We start from the raw sequence: 20,521 nt of genomic DNA on the forward strand, positions 1-20,521 counted from the left end.
CCCACTCCAGTATTCTTGGGCTTCCCTGGTGGCTCAGCTGGTAAAGAATCTGCCTGCAATGCGGGAGACCTGGGTTCCATCCCTGGGTTGGGAAGATCCCTTGGAGAAGGGAACCGCTACCCACTCCAGTATTCTGGCCTGGAGAGTTCCATGCACTTTAGAGTCCATGGGGTCACAGAGAGTCAGACACAACTGAGCCACTTTCACTTAGAGACTATGAATCCATTTAAACGGTAATATTCATCACGCAGGTTGATGTGTTGAAAGGACACCTACCAGTGACGACTAAAGTTTCAGCAACACGATTGCTGACTGTGCCACTCACCCCCGACTCTTTTAGTTGGTACCTGTTCAGCAGTTCTGTGGTCTGGGCCTCTTAAGTGTCCTTGTTGGTTATCCATTTTAAATATAGCATTGTGTATCTGTTCATCCCAAACTCTCTATCCCTCCTCCCAGTCCTTCCTCCCGGCAACCCTAAGTTCATTCTCTAAGTCTTGCAGCTGTTTTTAAGTTTTTCTCCTTGTCATTGGTTTTGAGCAATTTGATTATGTTGTGCTTCGGTTTAACTTTCTTCATGTTTCTTGTGCTTGGTATTGATTGGGATCTTGGAGCTGTGGATTTATCATTTTTGTTGAGTTTGGAAATTTTTCAGACATTCCTTCTCCAAAGATTGTTTCCGTCTCCTCTCTGAACATCTTGCTTTCAGGGATTCCAGTTACACCAGGCCTCTTGAAGTTTCCTCATAGTTCACTCTCTGTTCATTTTCTTAAAAATATTTTTTTTTCCCCTCTCTGCGTTTCATTTGAGATCATTTCTATTGCTGTGTCTTCAAATTCATTAATCTATTTTTCCTCATTGTCTTACCTGGGTTTAATCTCATTGAGTGTTTTTGCGTTTCATTGCGGACATTGTAGTTTTCCCTTCTAGAAGCATGATTTGGATATTTGTCTCTACTTAACTTTGGCAACACATGGAATACGGTTATAACAACTGTTTCAATGCCCTTGTCTGCTAATTCTTACATCTGGATCAGTTCCAGTTCAGTTTTGGTTGATTTTCCTCTTCATTGTGTGTGATTTTTTGCCATCTTTGCCTGTCTGATCGTTCTTTTAATTGGGTGGGATTTCTTTTTATTAAATTTTACCTTTTTGAGTGCTGGATATTTTTGTGTGTGTGCTAAGTCATTTCAGTCGTGTCTGACTCTTTGTGACCCCACAGACTGTAGCCCACCAGGCTCCCCTGTCCATGGAATTCTCCAGGCCAGAATACTGGACTGGGTAGCCTTTCCCTCCTCCAGGGGATCTTCCCAACCCAGGGATCGAGCCCCTGATCTATCTCCTGCATTGCAGGCAGATTCTTTACCAGCTGAGTCCCGAGGGAAGCTCTACAGGGTTTTTCAGTATCAGTTCAGTCGCTCAGTCATGTCTGACTCTTTGTGACCCCGTAAACTGCAGCATGCCAGGCCTCCCTGTCCATCACCAACTCCCGGAGTTGACCCAATCTCATGTCCATTGAGTCGGTGATGTCATCTAACCATCTCATCTTCTGTCGTCCCCTTCTCCTCCTGCATTCAATCTTTCCCAAAATTAGGGTCTTTTCAAAAGAGTCAGCTCTTCTCATTAGGTAGCCCAAATATTGGAGTTTCTGCTTCAGCATCAGTCCTTCCAATGAACACCCAGGACTGATTTTCTTTAGGATGGACTGCTTTAGGGTTGAATGTCCTTGCAGTCCAAGGGACTCTCAGGAGTCTTCTGCAACACCACAGTTCAAAAGCATCAATTCTTTGGCACTCAGCTTTCTTTATAGTCCAACTCTCACATCCATACATAACTACTGGAAAAACCATAGCCTTGACTAGACAGACCTTTGTTGACAAAGTAGTGTCTCTGCTTTTTAATATGTTGTCTAGGTTGGTCATAACTTTCCTTCCAAGGAGTAAGCATCTTTTAATTTCATAGCTGCAATCACCATTTGCAGTGATTTTGGAACCCAAAAAATAAAGTCAGCCACTGTTTCCATAGAGTTTTTGGCTGACAGTAAAATTCAGACTGTATTCGAGCAGAGGTGAGACAGTGTCAACCCCCCATGTGTCCTGTGGCGCCTGTTTGTTTCTGGCTGTGCTGGGTCTTCATTGCTGCGCGGGCTTGTCCCTAGTTGTGGGGAGCAGGGGCTGCTCTCTGGTTGCGGAGCGTGGGCTTCTCTTGTTGTGGACACGGGCTCTAGGCCTCTAGGGCTTCAGTAGTTGTGACCCCCCAGCGCTCAAGCCCAGGCTCAGTAGTTGCGGGGCACGGGCTTAGTTGCTCCTCAGCATGAGGGATCTTCCCGGATCTGGGATTGAACCTGCATGCCCTGCATTGGCAGGCGGATCCTTTACCGTTCAGCCACCAGGGAAGCCCACCTCGTATCACTTTGATACCTGTCGATTGATTTTACATTGCCCAAACATACACCATTCAGAGCTGCAGCCCATGGTGGGCAGTGGGAGATATATTTAGGCGGGTTGACTTTTAGTCAATATGCCGACAGTGTTACCTTGTTTAATGTGTACGATGGTGGTTTGAAACATCAAATCAAGAGGTTTACGATGTCAGAAATGATGAGGGAGCGCAGGAAGAAAGCCGTCCCGACACCGCTTCTCAGCGCCTTTCGCCGTCTGCCCCACAGGCCATCATGATCGGGGACGACCTCCTGGGCGACGTGGGCGGTGCGCAGCGGCACGGGATGAGGGCTCTGCAGGTGCGGACCGGCAAGTTCAGGTAAGCGTCCCGGGGGGCCTGCCCCTGCCGGCCGGCCTGCCTCCTGGATTCCAGGGTATCGTTTTTCGTCTCCAAAATAAGGGGCGTTCCTCCTTCCAGATGGAAGAGCAGATTGTGGGGATCCGGTGACTTTTTGGTAACTGCCCCCTGGACAGGCCTGGGTGCCTGTTAGTAGCAGAGAGTGGTGGGGAAAGCAGCTTTCGATACGGGGTCTGAGTTTCAGACCGGGGGTTGGAGAAGGGTGCCATGCGGAGACCACGCACTAGAGGCTCTGGCCGGCCACCGAGCCCGCTGCCCACAGAGCCTGGGCCTCGTGCCTCTTGGCCGCGTGGCAGACGGGTCACTCTGCTCGGAGGTTACAGCTGCGGTGCGATCGACTCCTCTGGTCACTGCCCGTCCTTTTCCTCCACGTGCTTCTGTCTCTCGCCTAAAGATGACAGGTGTGTGGTCAGGGATGCGTCAGGGACACTGGGGAGCTGAGCCTCCGTCTCCAGAGTCTCTCCTCTGCCGGGAAGTCAGCCTGGCCTCGCACGGGTCACACTGTCGGGCTCTGGGCACGTGCTGCACGTGGAGGTGCCTGCAGTACCCGGGTGTGGCTCTCTAGGCCGTCTCAGACATCAGAGTGTTGTTCTGCCTGACTCTAGGTGGTTTTGACTGTGGCCATTCAGAGGGTGTACCGTTTTGTGGATGCTGCAGAGACTTGCTTAAAACGTGGCTGCCTTGGGTGTTTGGATGTGGGGTGGGGGTGGCAGGATGGACTACATCAGCTCTGAGAGATCTGCTTAGACCAGGTCAGAGGAGTTGATTCGAGGGCCTGACCCTCACTCTGAGGCCCGTTTCCTGTGTGAGAGACCCAGGGGGCCTTTGGGTTTGGGACGGGTGGGCGGACACCAGGTGAGTGAGCAAGTCTCAGCGTCCCTGGGGGTCTGGGGCCAGGAAGTCCCTTCCAGCCTCTTCTGGCTCTCCCAGGATGTCAGAGGCCCCTCTGAAGCCCCCAGCATGCCTTGAAACTTGGACCTCCTTTCTCCCTCCACATCCTCAAAAGAGGGTTTCCAGGATTTCCTGGGTCTCCTTGGCTATGTCCAGCGTTTGTCCGACTCAAAGCCTTGTCAACATTCTCTCCCAGAGGCCAGCCTAGAGCCCCGCGGTCCCCTGGCCCCTCCCTCCGAGTTGCTGGGCAGGAGGACTTGGCGCCCTGATGCTCTGCTGGACGGCGCTGCTGGGTCCCTGGTGCCACCCTGTCCGGAGCCGGGCCGGCCCAGGGAGCCCCTGTGAGCCTGGGCACAGGAGCGGGGCCTCCTTGCTGAGAACGCAGTACTGAGGCTCAGAGTGGGGTGAAGACTGAGAACCATGTCGTGTTTTTTTTATATTTTTGTACTGGGCTATTTCTGATTTCTTAGGAAGAAAAACATGTCTGCTGGGATTAAATACAGCCACGGTTGGGGTCTTCTGGCCACCCTGAGCTGTGCCCCTGTGACCGAGAAGGTCTCGCCTTTGTCCCAGCCCCCACGTGTGCCCCTAGATCACCCAGTCCCTGAGGAAGGTCCACACGTGTGGTCAGGAAGCCCACCAGTGGGCCGGTGGGCATGCGGGCGGCTGTGTCCCACCGCTCACCACTGGGGTCGGCACTTTTCTGAGACCCCTATCGTCCCGTCTCCTGGAGAGAGAAACCGGTCAACAGTCGGCCTAACTGATGACATACGGATATTCTGGGAACATCTGGATATTTTACAAAACCAGGATTGTATTATTTCACCACCTGCCTTCTTCTCGAGCCACGTTTTGTGGCATCTCTGCTCTCCAGCTCTTGCTGTCTAATGCAGTGGCCACGAGCCGCAGGTGCCGGGGAGCCCCGGAGATGAAGCTGGGTTAAAAGTGGGCGTACACGAGAATTCAAGGACTCACTGGGAGAAGAACATGAAAAGGCCCATTCGTAATGTTTCATACTGATCATGTGTTGCAATCCCGATGCCTTATGTTAATTTCACCTGCTTGTTCTCATTCTTGGCTACACGGCTACTAGAGGGTCCTGGCTCCCCTCTCTGCTCACATCCATCCGGGTGCCTTTTGGTGGACAGCGGGGCCCCTGCACGGCCGCCTTCCCCCTGCAGATGGACAGCGGGGCCCCTGCACGGCCGCCTTCTCCCTGCAGATGGACAGCGGGGCCCCTGCACGGCCGCCTTCCCCCTGCAGATGGCACTCTTGGTGCACGAGGCCTGCGTGGCACTTGCTTGGAGCTCACGGCAGGCCCTGTAGCTGGCTAGGGGCCAGTGAGCAGCCTCAGCACTTTGGCACCCTGGGGACCAGGCCAGCATTCCAAGCCTCCAACCCCCTGGGGAAGCACCCAACTTCCCCCTCTAGGGTGGCCCGCCTGCCCCTGGAGCTCTCCACCCCTCTGGCCACCTCTGCAAGCCGGCCACACTAGGTCTGAAGGTCATCGTGGCCCATGTCTGCACCAGACAGGAGCTGGACGGGGACACTGAGGCGTCCTTACTGTGCGCCGGGCCTCTCCTCTGAGTGGCCCGAGTGGGTGTGCTGTGTCCCCTGCCGGTGGCCCTGGCCCAGCCCTGACTGCACTGGGGGATCGAGGCGGGTGGAGTTGGCCTTGTCCCAGGGCGCAGGTGACAGAGAGCCCTGCCGTGAGGAGCCTGGTGCCCACGCTGGGCCATATGGTTTCTCTACTGGCTGGGGGCCGAGGGCCGCGTGGGGAGGCTGAACACGTGTGAATCTCGACGGGGGTCCGACCTCTCTCTGGGACTGGAGTTGGGGCGGCACTGGTGGCCTCTGGACAGCCCCACTGCAGGTGCCACTCAGGCCAGTGTCTTCTGGTTGTGCACGCACACACACACATGCACGTACGAGGTTGTGTGTCCGGCCACAGCACTGCTGTGGGCGTGGGATTTGGACTTGCCCGTGGCTAAGAGGCCTCCTTGTGACCTTCCATGTCTTCATCCTCCTCTCTCCTTTCTGCTTGTATCGCAAAATGGCCCAAAGAGAAAAGAGTGAAGTTTCAGAGTGGGGAGAGGTTGGGGGCCTGAGCTTCAGAAGGAGCTTCACAGGGCCTGCCCCTACCGGAACCAGCAGGAAGGCTCAGGCCCCGCAGGAAGTGGGCCGGAACCCATCCGACAACCCCAGTGTCTGGAGCCAGAGAAGCTCCTGGGGCAGACAGCATGCAAACACAACCCGCCCAGCAGGGCAGCAGAGTCGTGGCTGAAACCACACAAAGCTTGCTGATCATACCTGCTCTGCCTGGAAGTCCAGCCCAGCCAGGGTGTGGTCCTCACCCTGCCGGCAGGTAAAGGCCTTTCGGGTGTTCTCCACGCTTGACCCTTCCTGGCATGTGTGACGCACCAGAGCTGCCGGCAGAACCTTCCAGCCTGAAGCCAGAAGCCACTGCTCCAGCTCCTTAATATCCCATCCCAACTCCCCCGGGGCCCTGAGCCCCTCGACGGCAGGTCCTCATGGTTCCAGTGAGTCCTGGAGACCAGGGTTGCAGGCTCCCCGCTCCCCACCAGAGGCCTTCCCAGTTGAGTTGGCTGCAGCCTTGCCCCTGGCGAGGTTTGGCAGAGGCTGAGCTGAGCCTGGTTGCTCTGCCCCCAGGTGGCTGCTTCTGCCCTGTGTTCTTCCTGGGAACATCTAGACCTTGCGGTCAGATTCCAGGAGCTGCAGGAGTCGTGGTCCCAGCTGCATTTCAGGGCGCAGGCAGGGCTCGGTGGCTGAGTGATGGGGGGCTGGGCGGGGAGAGCTGCCCCCCCACCCCCAGGCACCATGGCCCCCTTCTCACCTAAGGACAAGCCCCATCTTCCATGGGAGCCGGGCCCTGTGGACCCTTATTTTGACAAATTCAGGCCAGAGACCTCCTTCCCGGCAGCGAGATGCCGTCTCCCCAGTGGAGGAGGAGGCCCTCAGGACACCTCACTGACCCTTCACACCTCCTTACAGCCCCGCCGACCCCTCCTCCCGGGCACACGCCAGGAAGGGAGCGAGGACACCCGGACGGCTCCGCCTTCCACGCCGCTCGGCGGGCGTCACACTGCAGTGCTCACGCTGGTCGTGCTGTGTCGATAACTCGGCTGCGTGGAGCCTGCTCTAGGTGTCCTCTTACTTGCTGTTTACTCACGGCTGGATGATGTTTTATGAGCCCAGAAGGTTCTTGACGAGCAGTTTGCCCTTTTGGACTTGGGAAGGGCCCTCGCCTGGGGCTGGCGCTCCGTCCACACTGAAGCTTGGCTGGGGCTAGGGTGCCCATGGTCGCTGTTCACTCAGCCAGGGGTTGGGGTGGGGGGCAGGCAGATTCCAGCCACTTTGCTCAAGGTTGGAGGATGTGGGGTGCAGAGGATCTGGAGGTGGAACCAGAGGCTGGATGGAACCAGCCAGGTCCGAGCCTGGCCCTGGACCCTGTCTGCCATCACTTTGCAGCCACTGACTTCAAAGTTTCCTTAAGAGGAGGCTCTGGTTTCTCTTTGGAATGAGATGGAGTTTTCTTGTAGGGTCAGGTGGTATTTGAAGGAAGTGAGTAAACCTGGGCGTTGGCTTTCCAGCAGTCACAGCTGTCACCACGAGACTCTCGGAGGCCAGGGTTGTGGGTGGTGGCCCGGCTGGCAGACCCAGGGGTCGGGAGCCACCAACCCTGGTCCCACTGTGGAGCACGTGTGCTCCAGGCGGGACCCCCTGCCTCGTTGAGTGAGCGCTCCTGAGCCTCGGGCCTCTGGGAGACGCTCCGGGCCGGGGAGGGGGCTCCAGGTAGCTTCAGGTCGGGCTGCAGGCCGGGCACAGACACTGGAGACAGCCAGCTACTGCCGGCTGCAGCCCGGCCCCACCCAGCTGCGAAGAGCCAGCTCGTGCCGGGCTTGGGGGCTCACCCCTGGGTCCCGCGGGCTCCGTCCTGGCTGCCAGGCGGGGGAGGGTCTGCGGACAGCCCCGCCATGGGATATCAGTGGGCCAGCGGTCAGCCCAGCAGGCAGCCTCAGGCTGGGTCAGTCTGGAGCGTGCAGAGCGCCTGGCCACAGCGATGGGTGTGTGATCCGAGCTGGGCCTAGGATTTTTGAGAAGCCCTAGGAAAGTCGCCAGTGAAACAGAAGCTGAGCAGTACCCGTGGCCGTCTGTGTCATTCCAGGGGAAAGCCTTGTCTAAGGGTGAAGCTGACAAGCAGGAAAGTAGAGCCTGGAGACAGAGAAAAAGGGAGAGTCCCAGTTGTTGGAACACCTGGATCTAGCTCTGCCTGAAGCTGGTCCCACCTCTGGCCTTTGAAGTCGAGCGGGCCAGTGAATTAGCGTTTTGGTTAGCGATGCCCCAGGAGCAGTGTGGTACCACGGGGTTGGTCCAGAAAGCCACTGAGGTCTCCCCGGGCAGGTCGACCATGACGCGTGCCCACTGGGGATTCCACCCCAGGGTGCTGCTGCCTCACGCAGGCGGATGACGTGGTGTGCTCGAACAACGCAATTGGGAGTTTCTTCTTTTCTCTCTCTGCAGGCTCTCCTTTTCTGCTTGTGTGGTGTGCAAGCCCCGGTCTCCATGCTGCCCTCCCCCCCCTTTTTAATATTTCTTGCAATGTTAGCATTTAGATAGAGTAAATTCTTTCATTATAATCTATGTTTCTTTCCATTTCTCCCTACCATTTTATTTCCAAAATTTTAAAAAACAGAATCCAGAGTGTCTTCAATATAGTATCTGTAATACTCCATCGTAACCCACAGTATTTGAAAACTACCAGACCTGCAAAAAACAAAAAACAAAAAAACCTCCCTAGTAAAGTATGGTCCCTATGCTAAAAATATGTTAGATTTTTCCACACTGCCCTTTCTGAGGGGCAAATAGAGACCTCGACAGTGGCCTTCAGCTCACGGCCCTGCTGGCTGTCTCTCTGCTCTGGAAAGCGCTGGAGGGATCCTCGTTTAACCTCAGAGGGAGCTGCCCCTGAAGGTGTATCCGAGTGGTCCCAGAATAGAACGGGCAGCCTGGAGAGCGGTGAGTCCTCGTCCCTGGAGACGAGCCGCAGAGTCTGGCAGACCTCCCGCCAGGGCCAGAGCCTGGGGCTCAGTAAAGCCACACACGCGCCCTGAGTCTGCGGCCCTGTAACAGGCACCCATGGGTGTCAGGACGTTTCTGTCCTTCCAGTCCCACTCCCTCACTGCCAGCCCTGGGATGGCAGCGTTACCACCTCCCACTTGGAGGTGTGGAAACTGCTGCCCAGGTAGGTGGGGGGCCCTGGGACTCAGTTATCCCAGCTGGGCCCGTCATTCATGCCTGATCCACCAACCAACCTGTGACTTCTTCCTCTCGGTCATGGGCTGTTAGCATCGGAGCTGGAGCCCTGGGGTTAAAGCCACAGATACGGCTTTAACCATGGCCTGCAGGTTTGCAGGCATATGAGCAGCAGAGATGGGAAGGAAAGGCATCTCCTTGTTACAGAGGGTTTGGTTGTATCTTTGCATCCTTGTGTGTGTGCATGCTAAATTGATTCAGTCACATCCGACTCTTTGCGACCCCATGGACCATAGCCTACCAGGCTCCTCTGACCATGGGATTCTCTAGGCAAAAATACTGGAGTGGGTTGTCATGCCCTCCTCCAGGGGATCTCCCAACCCAGGGATCGAACCCGAGTGTCTCATGTCTCCGGCATTGGCAGGCGGGTCCTTTACCAGGAGCCCTTTGCATCCTTGGGTGTCTTCTGAGGGCTGCCCTGATAGCTCAGTTGGTAAAGAATCCGCGCGTCTTCTAAATATTTTATAATGGAAGTGCAGCATTCTTATCAGAGCAGCAGTTATTTTTTCAAGTGCATTTGTGCCACCCTCCTATAGGTTTGTGAATTGGGGGAATTAAGAAGAAAGACCACCTGAAAGGGCAACTTGGTTAGTTTAAAAACGGAGCAACCCAGTCCCGTGATGCTCCTGAGCCGGTGCTCGGCTCTGCCCTGAGCCCCAGGGCCCAGCCAGGCCCCCCGCTCATACACAGCTCACACACACACAGCTCACACACAGCTCACACGCTGGGGCGCTGGACGCAGGCCTCCTCGCAAGGCAGATTCCGTTCCTGGCCAGTGAGCGGGCGCTCCAGCTCCTCTGCCTCCATGTCTGGTGCCAGGACTTGGCCCACGGGTTGGGGGGGGGCTCTGTGCACCCTGAGTTCCTTCATCCAGCAAGGGGCAGGGTGGGGACGCTGGTCCCTGTGACCAAAACCAATGCCTTCTCTGGGCCACCACACACGCGCTGCCGTCTGTGACCTCCCCGCAGCAGCCCCCACCCCCCAAGGTCCCGTACCCTGGCTCACACACTCACACACACACACTCACACACACAGACACACACACACACTCACACACATAGACACATGCACACACATAGACACACGCACACACACATGCACACATGCGCGTGCACACACTCACACACACATACACACACACATACTCATACACGCACACACACACACACACGTGCGCACACACACATGCTCTCACACACACACACACACTCTCACACAGACACACATACACACACGCACACTCACACACACACATACTCTCATACACACACACATAGACACACACACACATAGACACACATGCACACATGCACACACACGTGTGCACACACACACACTCTAACACTCACACTCACACACACACTCACACACATAGACACTCACACACACACAGACACACGCACACACACATGCACACACGTGCATGCACACACACACACTCACACACATAGACACACTCACACACACATAGACACACGCACACACGTGCGTGCACACACACTCTCACACACATACACACACACATACACGCACGTGCACACACACTCACACACATACCCTTTCTCACGCACACACATTCACACACACGCACATACACACTCTCACACTCACACACACACACACACACTCACAGATTTGGACCCAAAGGGTGGCCGCCCGAGGGTGGGCTCCCAGCCGCCCCAGCACGGAGTGGGTGCCCAGGACGTTGAGTCTGCAGTTGCAGACTGTAGACCCCAGGCCGGGGGCGGCAGGTGAGGGTACGTCAGGCAGAGGGGGCCTGAGTCAGCCCTCCCTGGACAGAGGGGGTCAGAAGGCGTGGTTAAGGATCCCCTTGCTGAAGGCCCAGGCACGCCCCCACCACCGCCCACCACCTTGATGTGTCCAGTCTAAGCCCGCCTGGCCCTTGGCACCAGGGACGGCGCCTCTGACCCAGGGCGGGGAGGGGCCTGGTGGAGAAGACCCCCGAGGGCGGGCAGGGCCAGCCTCCGAGCCGCGCTGTGCCCTAGGAGGGTCCCGGGGGAGCGCAGGGGGCCCTGCGCTGTCCTCCAGGTGCTCCGCCCCCGGGCCCCTCCTCCTGTGCCCGCTCCCTGCGTCACCTCCACCCCGGCTTCGCTGCCCACCCCCGCCCTGCAGTCTTACAGGGTCGGCACCCGTTTCCCTTCCGCACGCCGCTTTCAGCTGGGGCCAGTAGAGGGCACCTTGCTGCCAGCGAGCAGGGGCCTTGAGGGCTGGATGCACACCTGCATGCTTACGCACGCGCACACTCAGGCCCCTGTAGCCCACCCACCCCTTCACCCCGGGCCCTCACCCCTCTTCTGCCAGCCCTCGAGGAGAACCCAGAGGTGCTAGGCCCGGCTGCGGAGAGCCCCTCCCCCCCCGCCCCCCCCCCCGGCAGCAGGATCCCAGGCCTCTCCCGCCAGCCTCTCCCGTGCCCTTCTCCTTCTTCAGCTCCCCTCCCATCTGCTCAGGGGAGGGGGCCTGAGAACCCAGGGTTCTCGGCCAAGGGGCACCCCCCCCCCCCCCGGCATCCCTGTGAGCTCACTGGAAAGACCGGGGCTCCACAGAGAAGCCTCCCTTCCATCCATCACCACGCCCTGTCCTCTGCTGGCCTGAATCCTGCTGTCTTTAAGGCCTTCTCTGATGACGGATTCCCGGGGTCCTCCCACCTGGAAGGGCCTTAGGGGACCACCCCCCAGCTCCGTATGGGCCTCTGAGTGGCAGAGAGGCCATCTCAAGGTCAAGGGGAGTGTGGGCTCCCACTCCAGGCCGTTTCTCTTGTACCCCAAACACCCCTCACCCCGGGGGGATTACCTGGCACTCCCTTGAGTTCACACGGCCTGATAATTTCCAAACCTTTTTGGAGATTTCCAGAAAAGGCAAATGTCACGGACCCTTCTCCCAGAGCCAGACCCTGTCCAGGTCTTCCTGGTAATTCCATTGCCTCCTTTATAGAGAGGACACTTCAGCCTGGGAGGGCAAGTCCTATCTCTGGACTCCCATCTGGGGCACCGAGGCCTTGCATGTCTTGACACTGACGGTCTTGAAGATCCCAGGACAGTCATCTCGTCTGATACTCCCTCGTGATACGACCCAGGCTATGCACTTGTGGCCAGAGTATCCCAGAAGCGATACCGCGTGCGTCTCAGTGCGTCATGTTAGGAAGCGTGCGGTGTCGGTTTGCCAACGACAGTGGTGTTTTAACCTCCTCTGATTAAGGTGGTGACCGCTGTAAAGTTCTGTGAGGTGTTGGGTTTTTTCCCCTTTGTAATGAATAAGTATTCGTGGGGAGACACTTTGAGTAAGAATCCTGTTCCTCAGCCTACTTTCATCCACTAGTTCTTTTAAATTTAATTTTATTTATTTATTTTTGGCTATGCTGGAACTTCATTGCTGCGAAGACTTCTTCTCTAGTTTTGGGGAGTAGGGACTGCTCTCCAGTTTCGGTGCTCAGGCTTCTGGTTGCGGAGCAGGGGCTCTAGGTGCTCAGACTTCAGTAGTTGCTGCTCGTGGACTCAGAGTTGCGGCTCCCGGGTTCCAGAGCCCAGGCTCAGCAACTGTGGCTCACGGGTTCAGTTGCTCCCTGGCATATGGAGGCTTCCCAGACCAGGGATCGAACCTGTGTCTCCTGCATTGGCAGGAGGATTCTTTCCCACTGAGCCACCAGGGAAGCCCCCATCCACTAGTCTAATGTCTGCTGTTGCTCCTTGAGCTAACTGTTTCTGTAATGGCCACCAAGTAATTCCATCATTCATTCTTAACATTTGTGATTGATGCTCTATTGTATGGAAGAATGTTATTTTCTCCCCACTTACTTATTTTTATCCATGTGGACTCACAGATTCCTGTGTAACCCACTAGGTGATCATCTATAAGCATCATAATTGATTTGGATGCTCAAATGGTCCCCAGTGTGGCCAGTAATAGCCTCTTCAAGCTGGTTCTGTGTCCTTTTGACACCCCGTTCTCCAGCCCTTTCTTACTTTCTGGCGGAAAAACTGTTTCGGGGTCATCGTGTTCTGTCTCTGCCTCAGTGCCAGAGTCAGTCGTGTCTCCCGGGAGCCCCAGTGCCTTTGAGTGGAAAGTGACATTTAGAAGCAAAGACTGGGACACTGGATGTTCGATTCCCTCTGAGCATCCCTTCTCTCAGGCCCTCTCCTTGGGCAGAGGGAGACGTGTGTGCGTGGGCAATTCACATGTCCAACCACGCATGTCTATGTTCCTGCCTGTGCCCATAGAAGACGTGGGTTCACACCAACACCTCTGATTCCGCTCCAGCCCCAGCAGGCCATCCCAGCCTGCTGCCTTTGCATGTCTGTAACTTTGTCCCCCGACAGGAAGAAGCCGGCGTCTGTCATTCTTGTTTAGTTAATTGCTCTGTCGCCCTTTACCTGCCTGACCGACCCCTGGCATGGCTGGACTGTGTCCCTCTCACCGCCCCCAGCAACGCTCTCTGCATGAGGGGCTCTGCCCCTCCCACGCCTCCTCCCATGCCAGGGCACCCAGCTGCCTTCCCACCAGGGAGGAAGACCCCAGACCTTCATCCGTCTCCTTCCTCTTGCCCTTCCTGTTCCTTGAGCGAATAGGACTGGGTTTTCACCAGTTTCTTCATCCCCACGTGCCTTGCGCATGGAGGACACCCTGGTCTGTGTAACTGGGCAACCAGGATCTTCCCCGTTGGGAGAGGCCTTTCAACCTCCCAGACCATTTTTTTTTTTTTTTTTTGGTCATGGTTCTCACCCTAGCCCCGTGGGTGGGCAGGGGAAGTCTGGCTTTCTGGGGAAGATGCCGACCTGCACAGGGTCGCCCGGCTGGAGAGAGGGCGTTCCAGGGCTGGTTGCCAGCCTGCCTGTCGAGGCTTCTCCCTTTGCCCCCATGAAAGCCTAGTCTCGTGGTATTAGGAGTGTCACTGGGGCTGCTGCTGCCGCCACCGCTGCAGCAATCACATGCTCTGAAGACAGAGAAGAACCCCAGGCTCAAATCCCAGCTCCACCACCTCCCAGCTGAGCCTCAGTTTTCTCATCTGTATAATGGGAGTTTGGAGGCAGTAGCGTCAGCGCCTTCAGCACAGGAGGAGCCGAATGAGCCGACAAGCGCAGGAGGAAGTGGGTCTATGAAACCGCGGGTGTGCACAGCATAGAGGTCTGAGGCTGCTGGCCTGACCCCCCAGACGCCTGGGCGTTCCTGAGGGTGGGGTCCGTCAGACCCACGCCCCTGGGTAGAATCACAGGGGTCATCCGCTGGGGTGTTTAGGTGCCACTTTGAAAATTCACCCCCCTCATCCTCAGATCTCCAAGTGCTCTCCCAAATGGGCTCCCAGCCTCCCCCTCCGTGTGGGGAATGGTCAGCAGCTTGCACAAGCTGGCATCCATGGACGGTGGAAGGGAAGAATCTGGTACAACCATGTGCCAGTTCTCTCGCCGTTTGTGACCTTGTGGCAGCCGGGCGGGGCCGGGCACACCACGGGGCCACCCATCGTGAGCCGACAGGTGCTTGATTACAAAGGCTGACTTTTCTTTAAACAGGGCACAGGTGACTGTATCCAGGCTTAATACTTGGGGAGGAGGGGCAAGCTCCTACCCTACCCCACGCTGCACCCCCATGCACACAGACACGCCCCATCCTTACCAGGCCGTTTCCTACCACCCAGAGGGCGCCCAGAGGGCAGCTCAGCTTTGCAGGCACCTTCATGCGCTCAGCACTGTGTGGGGAGACCAAGCGACCTGGAGGGTCCCCAGCCCAGTGATGGGCATGGAGTGTGTGTCCTGGGGACTTGGGGTCCCCCAAGGAGGACTCCGTGAGACGCTGAGTGCCGGGGGAGGGGGCTGTGGGCTGGGAGTGGCGCTCAGGATGTGGGCTCAGCCTGAGTGTCCTGTCTGTCTCCCTGGAGTAACAGGGTGTGGGGATGGGACTCAGGACACAGTGGCCCGGACGGGGGGCCCGGAGGTGCTGGGTGGCTGGAGTCCCCTCAAGGCCCCGGAACGTGACCGAGTGGTGGGTGGGCTGCAGGAGGGAGCCTTGCAGTGTGGCTGCGGTATTTCGGGAGTAGATGCCCCTTGGGAGACTGGTAGCACCTCTTTGCCCCGGTGCTAGGTGCCCGGGTGCTGGGCACGCAGGGACTAGGCGCTCGGGGGCTGGGCACTCGGGGGCTGGATTTCTTCCTCCACCATAGCACCCGAGGGTTTTCTTTCATTTTTTAGAGTCTCCCAAATGTGAGGTTGTAGAGGCAACCAGTGGCAGGAGGGGGCAACAGTGGCTTGTCAGAAACCACAGCCATGTGGGGAGAAAGCCAGGGGTTGGCTCCCGCCCTGACCAGCTCTGGCCCAGGGCTCAGACGGGGACAGGCTGGCGGAAGGGCCTGAGTTTTGGGGCTTGTGGCAGGGAATGACATTTCTGAGCCACCACCTGGCCCGCATGTGACCCTGCATGGGCTACTTTACCTCCCTGTGCTTCATTCCTGTCTGTGAGGACAGATGCTGCTGCTGCTCTCGTAGGATGCCGTGAGGTCCAGGGGAGCCGGGCAGGTACAGGTGAGGCCGTGGTGAGCTTGTCCCCTCCCTCTCGGGCTCCTGACAGATCTCTTGTGGTTTCTGGCCTCATCGGTAGCTTGGCTCTGGCTTACGCAGGGCCAGGAAGAGCTCACTGACGCAGCTGTGGAAATCAGCCGTCAGGATGTGCAAATAGTTGCTCATAGGTATTCATTGGAAGGACTGATGCTGAAGCTGGAACTCCAATACTTTGGCCACCTGGTGCGAAGAACTGACTCATTTGAAAAGACCCTGATGCTGGGAAAGATTGAAGGCAGGAGGAGAAGGGGATGACGGAGGATGAGATGGTTGGATGGCATCACCAACTCAATAGACATGGGTTTGGGTGAACTCTGGGAGTTGGTGATGGACAGGGAGGCCTGGCATGCTGCAGTCCATGGGGTTGCAAAGAGTCGGACATGACTGAGAGACTGAACTGAAATACTTTCATGGGGTCTGGCTATTGTCTCTGTGCCTTGGTCCTTGGAGCCTAGTGGTTATGCACACAGGCCCTGGGACCTAATGCTCCCCATGTGCTCAGCTGTGTGGCTGTGGGCTGGTTACTTAACCTCTCTGTGCCTCAGCTTCCTCACTGTGGATGTGTCTCCTCCTTACCATTGTTGGGAAAACCCTAATTGTAACCGGGACAGACACGGGACCTTCACTTACGGTCACAGAGCGGATGAGAGCCCATCTTTGAACCCTGGAGTCGTCTCCATAGCCAGTGCTCTGAATCCCCCACCATGTGCAGTGCTACCTTGTGAGTATGGTCCATTTCTTTCTGGACCATTCTGGATTAGTCCAGTGGAGTTTGTTGCCCTCCAGGGGTACATGCTGTGAAGTCCGGCTGGGCAGGGGGAGGGGGCCAGGACTTTGCGGAGCTGCTCCCTGCTGCCAAAGGAGCTCAGAGCCCAGGAGCTCAGGTTCTGTCCTCAGGCCAGGGCCCAAGCCCCAGTTTGGCTCTGGTCCTTCAGGGGACCAATTGGGGGTGCTTCCGGACCCTGCTCTAATTCAGCCTGAGCAGCTGTCTTGTCTGTGTTGGGGCTCCCTCAGATTCCGCTGGGCTGGGGTGGAAGTTCTGCTTTGAAAGCATTTAGGAGCTTGAGAGAAGGAAATGGCAACCCACTCCAGTGTTCTTGCCTGGAGAATCCCAGGGACAGAGGGGCCTGGTGGGCTACCGTCTATGGGGTCGCAGAGCCGGACGTGACTACGCGATTTAGCAGCAACAGGAGCTTGAGAAGCTGGATCTCCAGACTACCCCCACCTGGCACCAGCTCTGGCCCCAGACGGACGGGCTCAGACCTGTCCCTCGCTCATTCCTGACCATTCCGACCCCCAGGCCTCATGGGTCTCACGGATGCTGTGTCTGGGGCCCGGCAGGATCCCGGCAACGCGTCCGTGTCATTCCTTGTCCCGTTCAGGCCAGCATCAGCCAGGAGGGGGAAGAAGGGGTTAGCCTTCTTGGAACCTGCCAGTAAAGAGGAAACCTCAGTGTTTCCATGTGAAATGGTTTAACATAAACTCCAGTCCAGTCCCGCTGAGGCCACCCCAGACCGATCTTGCCGGGGCAGGGTGGCAGCTCACGAACACCTCCTAGTGTCCGAGCTCCTCTGCAGGCCTGAGTGAGCCCGGGTGGTTGGTGGGCAGGACTTGGGCCCCTGGCCAAGGGACCGGGCCTCCAGGTGACCAGATGGTGCGTCCTGGAGCCCGCCTGTACGTCTCTCTGAGGTCCCATGAGCCCGGGGCTGGTGAGGCTAAGGGAGTGGAGGGGATAAGGGCAGAGAAACTTTGGGGTCACTTTGTCAGGGACCTTCAGAAGGCAGGAAGCAGGCCAGGGTCCCACCTGACTGGAGACCATTAGGAACCTGAGTTATTTAAGAGCCAATCTGTGCGGCAGCTCTGCTGCTGCTGCTGCTATGTTGCCTCAGTTGTGTCCGACTCTGTGCAACCCCATAGACGGCAGCCCACCAGGCTCCCCCTCCCTGGGATTCTCCAGGCAAGAACACTGGAGTGGGTTGCCATTTCCTCCTCCAATGCATGAAAGTGAAAAGTGAAAGTGAAGTCGCTAGGTCATGTCCAACTTGTAGCGACCCCATGGACTACAGCCCACCAGGGTCCTCCATCCATGGGATTTTCCAGGCAAGAATACTTGAGTGGGGTGCCATTGCCTTCTCTGGCGGCAGCTCTGAGCCAGGAGAATCAGACGGGCCCAGTGAAGACTGGTTTAGGACAGTGGGCCCTGATGGATTCTGTTGAAAGCTGTTCCATGCTCCTCCACCGCTGGGAGCTGGATGGGCTGAGCTGTGAGGGTCTGGGTGCGGACTGTGGTCCGGCCCCTTGCACAGCAAGCCTGTAAGGTAAATACAACATCTCTGGGTTCTGAGTGGCAGAAACATTTAGTAACAACCTGGTGGGACCCGGGAGTCAAACCAGGTATGTCTGAGTGCAGAGCCCTGACCACAGCCCCACCCTGCTCGGCTGGACTCAGCTTCCCCTCCTGCCTCCTCCATCTGCGTGCTGCCACGATGGGTCCTGGGAACATGGTACTCGGGGTGTCACGGGGCTCCCGGGAGAGGTCAGGGTGCCAGGTCTGTGCCCATGTGGCAGGGGTTTCTCGTTGTTGTTCAGAAGGGGGGACGCAGGTGGGAGGCTCCAGGCAGCGTGAATCAGGCTGCCGGGAGTGGGTGGCAGGCGTGCCCAGCCCGCTGGAGCCTGTCGGGCAATCAGGTGAGGTGGGGAGGCCAGGACCTGTTGACGGCTGTTGGCACTGGTGCTCAGAGCCTCTTCTGCACCCCCCCGACCCCGGCCCAGCCCCAGGCCTGGATCAGATGCTGGGAGCCCAGAGCTCCCTGAGCCCTTTCACTGGTCCATCCAGAGATGCGCCTGAAAGCCATTTCCATCAGAGATAACGGTTCACTTGCCACCCTGCCCCCATTTCACAGATGAGGAAACTAAGGCTGCAGAGGCAGGTGGCTGGCATGAGGGCCTGCCCCAAGGGCCGGGCTCCCCAGCTTCTGCCCCCCTGGGCCCGACATCTCTGTGCCCAGCGCCCTGGGCACAGTGGAGGCCAAGGTTACCCAAGATGCTGGAGGTGTCAGCCAGGTGTGAGTAATGCAGGCCGCGTCATAAATAGGAGCTGCCAGGCTGTCTGGATAAATGTGTGGGGGTTTGTCCCACCACTGAGCAGTGATTTGATGCGGGCAGGTGTGGCCCGCGGGCCATGGTGGGAAAAGACCCTCCTAGGACTTGGGGTCCTGACTCTCCGGCCCTGACTGGACTCTCTTCATGGCACCCCTGTTCCTGTTGCCCCTTTCCTGGGTGACCTGCCAGAACCTCCCACCCTGGTGTCCAGGACGTGGCTCTTTGCAGGGGCTCCCCGCCGTCTGCAGGTCCTGCCGCCATGAGCTCGACCAGCTCCTGGAGCCACCTTCCTGGCTGCGGGGCCCGCTGCCTGCCGTATCTGCTCAACCCCATCACTGTTCTTGGTGAGGAAGAGAGGCCCGATGCCCCGAGGCTCCGGTCCACGCACACCCAGCCTCTTCGGGACTACGGGCCACTGCTCCGGCCGAAGCAAAGGTGCAGACAGGCCTCCTTCCCCCGAGACAGAGGCTGCCCACATTCGCTCTGGACCAGGCAGGTGACTGCTGGGCATTTGCTGCTCGGCTCCTGAGGAGACTGGCGGTGATGAGGTTACGGGCAGACCTTCCATTTCTTGAGAGGTGCGCACATCTAGGAACCCGCGAGGATTGACTGTCCAGTGAGTCCCTCCCACCCCGTCCTGCAGAAAAGGAAGCCCAGCGTGGCTGCTGACTTGCCTGGGTCACCCTGTTTTTTGGAAGCTGACTCAAGTTCTACTCACAGCGCAGGCTCTCACCGCCTCTTAAATCCTGCGTGGCAAAGGAGGGAGGCGCTGTCTGAGAAGTTGTGCTCCCTCCCGAGGTAGTGCAAGGCACTTTGCTTCTCAAAATACTACAGGGTTGGATTATTTTTAGCCTGTCCTCGCGCGGTCCCGGGGGTACTCTTGCTGCCACTTGGGCAGTTGGACTTCAAGTGTAGGATGGTTGTTCAGGGCTTCTTTCTGGGGGGACTTGGATCTTGGATGGTTGGAGGAAATGTGGGGCGCCCCTGAGGTGTACCGGGAGCCCCCCAAGGGTCTCCTCTGATTCTTCAGCCCTTAAAACTAAAATGCCCCCTTCGTTTCCTGAGTCCCCCAAAGAGAGGCAGCGAAGCCTTCCCAGTCAGAGCCACCTGCCTGAGTTCAGTCCCTTGAGGCCTCAATTTTTGTGCAGAGAGCATTCAGCACATTTCCCGCACCTGGTGAGCGTGTGGCAAGCTCTGGCTGTTGTCATCTTTGCTGGTGTCCCCATCAGTGTGATGATGGGGGGCGCAGGCCTGGGTGAACCCTGGCGGGGAGGGCTAGTGTCCCTGTGGCTCCACTGTCCGCGGGGTCTGCAGAGGCGCTCTGGGTGGGTGGGCAGGCGTGCCTGGGCCCTCGGGCCTCCAGAGACAGGGGTCCCCACCTAAGCCGAGACTGCAGCGCAGGTCTGTGGCTGCTCCCTGTCCCCCCGGGTCCCCCCGCAGGAGGGGTCTTTCACCAGAATCCGGAGCCCGTGGGCATCTGGAGTTGCTCATAGCATCCCGAGGGACGTTGCCCACACAGGCTCGGAGCCTGGGACACTGGCTGAAGGAGCCCCCCAGGCCCCCCCGACCCCATCGGCCTGGCCCCCCACTTGCAGCCCACGCTGTGTACTCTGCCTGCCGTTGGCAGTTGGAGCGGAGTTTTCTTTCGGGGCCTGAGGGCTGTAGGAACCCGGACATCTTCTCCAGCAGCCCCGGGGGTCTGCACAGGTGGGGTGCCGAGACCCGTGGGTCAGAGTGCCTGGTGGCTTAGAGTGGACACTCATCCCCTCTCCTGGCCCTCGAGCCCACTCCTGGGTTCTGGCTCAGGCAGGGCTCCAGATCCCCCAGGAACTGGAG

The 20,521-nt window shown here is 57.7% G+C and overlaps 1 protein-coding gene across 2 annotated transcripts in view; it reads left to right on the top strand.

Annotated features, from left to right (window-relative positions):
- LHPP (phospholysine phosphohistidine inorganic pyrophosphate phosphatase) overlaps positions 1-20,521 on the top strand; it is a 120,028-nt gene that overhangs the window by 40,399 nt on the left and 59,108 nt on the right. Inside the window, exon 6 of one of the 2 annotated variants that reach the window (XM_065920149.1) lies at positions 2,665-2,756. The exons of the other annotated variant lie outside the window; for it this stretch is intronic. Coding sequence (XP_065776221.1) covers positions 2,665-2,756 — 92 coding nt within the window. The remainder of the gene's footprint in view (positions 1-2,664; positions 2,757-20,521) is intronic. 2 annotated transcript variants of the gene reach the window in all.

The sequence above is a fragment of the Muntiacus reevesi genome, chromosome 2, assembly GCF_963930625.1.
Source record: "Muntiacus reevesi chromosome 2, mMunRee1.1, whole genome shotgun sequence".
Lineage (NCBI taxonomy): Eukaryota > Metazoa > Chordata > Mammalia > Artiodactyla > Cervidae > Muntiacus > Muntiacus reevesi.